The 7,626-nt window shown below is 32.3% G+C and overlaps 1 protein-coding gene and 2 long non-coding RNA genes across 3 annotated transcripts; 1 reads left to right on the plus strand and 2 right to left on the minus strand.

Annotated features, from left to right (window-relative positions):
* The first annotated feature begins 255 nt into the window (after positions 1 to 255).
* Positions 256 to 867, plus strand: LOC145058612 (F-box protein CPR1-like). Its single transcript, XM_079006497.1, has one exon. It carries the CDS (start codon positions 256 to 258, stop codon positions 865 to 867), a length of 612 nt encoding a protein of 203 aa, XP_078862623.1.
* Positions 868 to 4,191: 3,324 nt separating this feature from the next.
* LOC145069965 (uncharacterized) lies at positions 4,192 to 4,974 on the minus strand. The gene is made up of 3 exons (XR_013689755.1): positions 4,876 to 4,974; positions 4,547 to 4,804; positions 4,192 to 4,444 (listed from the first exon to the last, which is right to left on the minus strand). It is a non-coding gene; the product is annotated as an uncharacterized LOC145069965 (long non-coding RNA).
* Positions 4,975 to 5,117: 143 nt separating this feature from the next.
* On the minus strand, positions 5,118 to 6,828 carry LOC145069970 (uncharacterized). Its single transcript, XR_013689765.1, has 4 exons — positions 6,723 to 6,828; positions 5,751 to 5,873; positions 5,299 to 5,648; positions 5,118 to 5,226 (listed from the first exon to the last, which is right to left on the minus strand). It is a non-coding gene; the product is annotated as an uncharacterized LOC145069970 (long non-coding RNA).
* Between the last annotated feature and the right edge of the window lie 798 nt (positions 6,829 to 7,626).

Raw genomic sequence — 7,626 nt, forward strand, 5'->3', positions numbered from 1 at the left:
GATTCCAGCAGCTCCACCCACTCCCATTGCGAATCGAGATGGTGTCTATGTTAAAATCTTGAAATTTATTAAAGCCACAATCATATGTGGTAAGTTTTGAATAAGGCACATCGCTAAGGGTAATTTCTCTAATCTTTTCAGTAAAATTTCGGGTAACTTAATTTGTGATTTTATGATTGTCTAGTAATAAATGTAGTATAAAACAATGCCTGCACCCCACCCTCTCGAAACGCGGTTTCCAATTCTACGGTTTCAATGGCACAGCTGCCGGAAGAAATGATTGAACAAATACTGATAAGATCAGAGGTGAGCGATCTGATCCGTTACAGGAGTGTTTCAAAGTCATGGAAATATGTGTTCTCTGATCCTGATTTCATCAAAGCCCATCTCGAAAACAGTTATCGCCGTGATCGTGAATATGACAAAATGGGAAACAGAAGAATTGCTATGTCTGCTACATCACAGTGTAATTGGGAGCATTTATATGATGCTGATAACCTCTATTTTGTCTGCCGCACGCGTCATCTACTTGGTTCTTCCAATGGTTTAATATGTGTTTCTCCCTCTCGTTCTGAATTTTCAGTTATCAATCCTGAAACCAGAGAGGTGAATAAACTGAAAAAGCCCGAAATCCTTGATCAGGCCGGACCTTTGATTTATGGTTTTGGTTACGATTCATCCAAAGATGATTACAAGGTGGTATTAGGGTTTAGAAAAGGCAATAATCTTACATGTTTCCTAAAGTTTAGTTTAGAGTCCAACATCTGGGAAGTTATAGGAGAAGTCAACTACACTTTTATCACTAGGGTTGGTGTCCTTTACAATGGGGCACTTCATTGCAGTGGCGGACGCAGAACATTTTCGTAGGGGTGACACTAAATTTTTTTTCCAAATAAATCTATATTAGTAGTGTCACTCGTGTTTTAAGCCGGTGCACCCAATAGAAAAAACATTAATTTTTTTTTACACTACGTGCCGGCGTCGGAGCAGTGGCCCGGACCCCTGGGGCACCACTAAGGTCCGCCACTGCTTCATTGGGTTGTTTCTCATGGTACAGCTAATAATAAGAAACATGTAATTATTTCCTTTGATTTGTCTGATGATAAATTTGAGGAAATCCCATAAACTTGTCAACGGGCAACGTTTTTGGGGACTATGTGTGTATTTCATGGTCAAATGTTTCCCCTCAAAGTGTGTGTGATGAATGAGTACAATGTGAGGCTGTCATGGGAGCTTGTGGGGCCTAACCGCACGATTAACACCGAAGTTGTGCAGCAATTGAAAGATTTAAAGTATTACATACCAAGCCTTGTATCTCCCCATGTACTCAAGAAGCCTTGTATCTCCCCATGTACTCAAGAAACAGGACAAAAGCAGGAAAAAAGCGTCACCGAGAGTGGCAAGGTGGGTTCTAAATATGTTTTCTTTTTTGGCTTTCATTTATTGTGCAGTATTGCATTAATTATGCTGGATTACTATTATTTTATATGAAATTGTGTATCATCTTTGTTATACTTGTGATCACCAATATTAGAAGAGAAGATCTCATTTGTCCATATGACAGTGATTTCAGATTGTAATTGCACCTCTGATTTTATCTGCATACATATGTCTAGGTACCAAAACTTTGTCATGTCAGTGCTAGTTCATGTGAGGTAGGGAATCTTGAAAGGTAAATCACTTGATTCTCACTATTTATATGACAATCTTTGTAAAAGTAGATCATTCAATGAACTCTTGAGAGTTGAGACCATATGGGTTGTAGTCTATATTTCACAAAATTCATTTGCATCTTAATTTTTTGTTTGTAAGCTTCTTTGCATTTATTAGCTATAAGCCTCTTAAAGCCAAGCCCACCATCAAAATCATGATATAGTGCATATATTAATCATAAAATGGACTTTTGATGCACATGTATTCATTAAAAAGTTGGATAAGGTAGCCTCTTAAAAGCCAAGCCCACCATCAAAATCACGATATAGTGCATGTATTAATTGTAAAATGGACTTTTGATGCACATAGATTCATTAAAAAGGTGGATAAGGCCTTAGAGGCTTTGTGTGTTTATGGGAATTCTCTTTTACTTCCCTATGAGGTTCATTTGTATGACAGGAAAATCAAAATCCATGTCTAATTCTATTGAACTCTCGGTCCATGGGAGTTTAATCTTTAGGGATGTTATAGAGTCTAATCTATATGCTTTCCATGTTCAATGCTATTAAATTGTGGTTCATAGGAATTTAGTGTTTAGAGAAGTCAAAAGAGTATAGTCTTTTTGGTTTCTGAGTTTTTTTAGTCTCCTCGTTAGTTGTTTCTTTTACCTAGTTTATCTTGCCAAGTATTTCCTTCCCTATAGAAAGATGGAGAACATGTAAGGCGGACCTCTTTCTAGTTTAGAGACTTAGCCAATATGCTTATCCCAATGTGTTGTTAATTCTAATTTTAGGTGGGAGACTACCAAATGATCTTTATGTCATTTTTGGTGACTTTGCTTGTATAGAATGTTAGGATCACTACTTGCCCAACCATGTTGAACATAGAAAAAGAAATAGGTTCCATTTTCCAAAACCAATTGGTGATAAAAAGGGATTCCTCATTGTCTTATATGCTAGCTTCTAGTTTCTTATTTTACACTAGTACAAAAATGGGTTATGGTCACACCAAAAAATTATGACCATATGCCTATAGTCACACTTTTTTTTTTCATTGAAAGTGTCACCGAAGGCCGTGCCATTTTAGGCACCATACGGCCACTTTTAAGCTTTGTGGCTATATCATATGAAAAACTGTGACCATAGCATAAAAGTGTGGCTATAGGGTGAAGTTTTTTTTGTTGTAATCTATCATTTTATCCAATATTGTAACTGTAAACCCTTTATAGACACACCTTCTAGTTATTTTAGTGACAATCTTTCATGGAATGGTCACATGAAGTTATTTTCACTGTGGCATATTGATAATAATTCATCACACAAAAAAATGTTCATTATGACTATTGACTATCGTGTAGAGACACAAAATTAAGCGAAACATGACCATATTCAACAAATGGCCACATGAATTTATTTGCACTATGACGTTTTGCTAATAATTTGTCACTCAAAAAAATATGACTATTAACAATCTTTTAGACACGCTCATAATAAAATAAATCATGACCATGTTCCCAAAATGGTCACATAAATTTATAATTACAATGACCAAAAGTATTTTAAAGACACATACTATTTTTTTAATTAACTATGTTCATTCAATAACTTTCAGCCACATATGTATAATTTATCATGACCATTGCTATGATTCAAACATATAAAAAGTTGTAAGTGTGGCTATTTTATATGTTTTCTACATAGAAAATCAATTAAACATGACTGTAATTGATTTATAGACACAAAAGTATATATAACAGTGGCTAATATTCATCTTATGAACATAACAATTTGTTTTAAGTATGACCGGTTTTATCATTTAGACATTAAAAAATTACAGAGTGTGACTATTGTTTTTATTATAGTCACATATACATACTTAAACCATAGTTGTAAATGTCGTATAGTTACATAATGTTTTTATAACTATGACTATTATAGAACATACAGCCACATGAATGTAGAAATAAGTGACATATGTTAAGATCATTGTAGATACACAACTAATGTTTATTGTCCTTATTGTTTAGTGTTTAGCCACACAAATTTTTCATAACCATAACATTTTTTATCCTATAGACACACCTATAGTTTTCAATGTGGCTATTGATCATAATTTAGATATCGCGAATCAATACAATCGTAACCATTAGTGTTGTATCGACACTCAAATTCATTCACCGTGACTACATTTACCCTATTGTGATATTACTTATAGTCACATGATTATTAAATAGAGTGACATGTGTATCTTTTCCGAGACACAAAATTTTCAATGTTGTATTTCTTTTACTTTTAGTCACATATGTTTAATTAAAAGTGACTGTAAAACACTTGTAGACACATATTGAGTTTCTATCATGACTATTGTTAACCCTTTAGTCACACGACACATTTTTTTGTAAAGTAACAATTATATACATTTTAGTGACAAAACATAATAAAACATGATGGTAAAATTATTACAGACACATGGAATAAAAAACAATGATAATAAATATAACCATAAATGGACAATGTGAAACGACAAAAAAAAGATCAATATTAATAATAATTCAAATGAAAATTCTCATATATAATTTCCCTAGTTAAAAGGTAAAAATCCTTGTAATCAAAACAAGTTTACTTAAATATGCTAAAGAAAGGAAAAAAGGCATAAACCAAAAACTAGATTTGTTTAGTCTTATTGAAAGTGCTCCTTGTATGCTTGCCAATGCTATCTCTCGTTATAAAACTTTTTTTTTCTTCTTGGAGCTTTTACATTCATCATCTTGAGTTGATCTCATTCGTGGTATCTGTAGCAACATTGAACCAAACATGAATAACTAATAATTTAAAAAACTAATTTCCAAAGGAAAAAAGTTTAATGCATAAAGTAGTTAATAGAAGAAACAAACCTTTTTGTCACATTTGACAAGGTATTTTGGCCATGTAACAAAAGTTTTATGTGCCTCCTCAACTGTTTTGATATCACCGTTTTGATATGGTAAAAATGCAGCTCCCTTTATCACTTCATCAATTTATACTTTATAGCAGTCGTCTTGAAGTGGAACTCCATGAATGGCTTGTCTTTCTGAAGAGATGTAAACTGTACCATAAGCATCATTGCTTCTATTATCTGGATATTGTAGAATGCACTTCATCGTCTTCATTGTCTACAATGATTGCACATATTTAGATAAAAAAGAATAAACACATATTTATATTTGCATTTTAAAATACATACATGTGGGAGTTTTGGTGAATGAGTATCTTTTGTTTTTGGATGTGAATTTGTAGTCACACTCTTAGATTCAACAGTTATTTTGTTGGTTTTTGTCATTTCCTAGAAAACAATAATTCAATAATATATGGAAATCAGAAAACACTACAAAAAATATTAAAATCAATGAATTTTTCAAATAATTACTTACAAAGTACTACAAAAAAATATTAAAATCAATGAACTTATCAAATAATTACTTACTCGTGTAACTGGTTCATTTGTCAATGCTTTATCTGTGATAGGTGCTTTCTCTATGATAGTATTAGTAACAGGAGTACCATGAGATTCAACATTCTTGTCCACTGAAAAGACCTACAAAATTGAAGGAAAAGGGTCAATTTATGCAATAAATGCATTTTGCAAAAACAATAACAATTCACATACTTGTGTTGGAGACTGATTCGGATGAGATGTTATCATTGTTCCTTGTGATTCAAGATGAGCTAAAACTAGATTTAGTGTTTTATCTTGTTCTCTCACCTTTGTTGACAAAGCTTTAAGTTCTTCATCTTTTTTCTGAAGCTCAAGTCTCTCATTCTGTAGTTCAAACTTTAGGTCCACAATTTGTTCTTTTGAAGATCCTTTGTTTCTAGGAATATTGAAATATCTACTAGCAGTCACACCTGTGCCAACCCCTTTTAAGAATCCACCATTATCCTTGTCAAAGTTGACATGGCATCCATCCCAGGATCAAGCTTCACATCTCCATCTTTAATTTGTTTTTCATGTTCCACCTGTACACAAAAAGATATCAAAATAACATCGTCAATATTTATTTAACAAGTCACATTTGTTATAGTAATCAAATAACCAAGGAGAAAGTTTCAATAACTTACTAGTTTTTCTGCCATGAGTTTTACGTTAGCATCTTCTATTTCGCCTGCTTTGTTTTCACGTCCTTTACACCACATTAATGACCCGGGTGGTATTTCATCTTTGGCAAGTACTTTATTATTTACCTAGTAATCATAGTTGTCAACTCGTAAAAGTTACGATATATATACACACACACACACACACACACACACACACATATATATATATATAGGGTTAAGTTCAAATGAGAACATTATTTAATGTGAGAACGTGAGAACACTACTTTATGTTACTGTTCTACTATGAATTTTGTATATACACCGATATGGTATTATTTATCAACAAATACATGAACAATCACACATTAATATTCACATTAAAATTTTGTATGTACAGCTTTATGACATTATTCATCACCGAATATATGAACAATCACATATTTAACATTCACATTAGAATTTACTAAATTACTACATGTATATATAAATTTTATAGTAGAATATCAATATAAAATTGAATATATTCATATTATAATTACTACAATACTATACATATTAAATTAAAAGTAGAATAGTAACACAAAGTAGTGTTCTCACGTTCTCACATTAAAGAGTGTTCTCATTTGAACTTAACCCTATATATATATATATATATATATATATATATATATATATATATATATATATATATATATATTACTCCTACTTATACTAAACATGAAAGAAACATAGTTAAATACATCCAATGGAAAAACGAAACTTAAAAAAATACCAAGACTTCAAATAATGAAACTTTTCCCAAAATACCCCTGGCATTAAAATTGTCCCAGTTTTTAATTACTCCAACTGTGGTGGCATATTAAATTCACTTTTTAGTAAAAAAATGTACTTAAAAACTTGAAAGTATAATGCTCTAATTGGTAGTTACACCTTCACAGTTTTGACTAACAAACACATATAGACATACATAATTCAATAAAATATAGAACTTACCAATTTCTCTCTTAAAGTCGTATATCCTCCTCGTCCCATCCGGTGATTATAATTTGACTTGGATCATGCTTCTATCGTCTTTGTCGACATGTCCTTCCAAAAAATAAATTCACGGATCTTATAAGTATTTTTTATTTTCAGAAACTATAAAATAAAAGTGATAATGAAAAAAAAAAAGGAATTTAACCTTGAACTGTTCAGACTGTGTGTGTTCAACGAACTTGTCCCAATGATCTTGGCTAAGGATTATTGTACGATATCGTTTAGGAATTCTTTTAAGCTTGGTGGTATTCCCTAAGTTGGGCTTTATGTACTTTGCGTACAATTTTCTTCTAAAAGTCCGTAGAAGGATACCAAGCCGATTCATTATATATTTTCTTCGACTATCTTCAATTTCATAAAAACGCTAAAATACAAATAACTAATATGTTAGGCGTTGAATCATGAATGAAATTGCATTGGAGAAAAACAATAACATATGGGCTACATATAAAAAAACATTATTTACCGTTATCTCTTCCCATAGTTTTTCCTTGACTTCTTTTGTTACCTTCTTCCAGTTGAAAACACTAACTCCTACCCTTTCCCGTACTAGGTCTCCCAGATAACTAGGTAGTTGTGATCTATACTTCCCTGCAAACCATCCAAATTCATCAAACTTTACACGTTTTTTTCTTCCACCGGAATTTGTATGTTTGGTCCGTAACTTTGGCAATCGAGTCAATCCCCTCTTCCTTGTTTTATTTGTAGTCTCTGTGTTGCTATCGGAATCACTGGAAGTGTAATCAGATTTGTCTTCATGTTCTGAATCATCTAGATCAGATCCATCATATTAGTCCTCCTCCTCCATTTCCAATATAGGTACATCTTCAATCAATGTGTTTTCTCCTTCCATAATGCTTAA

Source organism: Lactuca serriola, chromosome 1 (assembly GCF_051521515.1).
Source record: "Lactuca serriola cultivar US96UC23 chromosome 1, Lser_US96UC23_V15, whole genome shotgun sequence".
Lineage (NCBI taxonomy): Eukaryota > Viridiplantae > Streptophyta > Magnoliopsida > Asterales > Asteraceae > Lactuca > Lactuca serriola.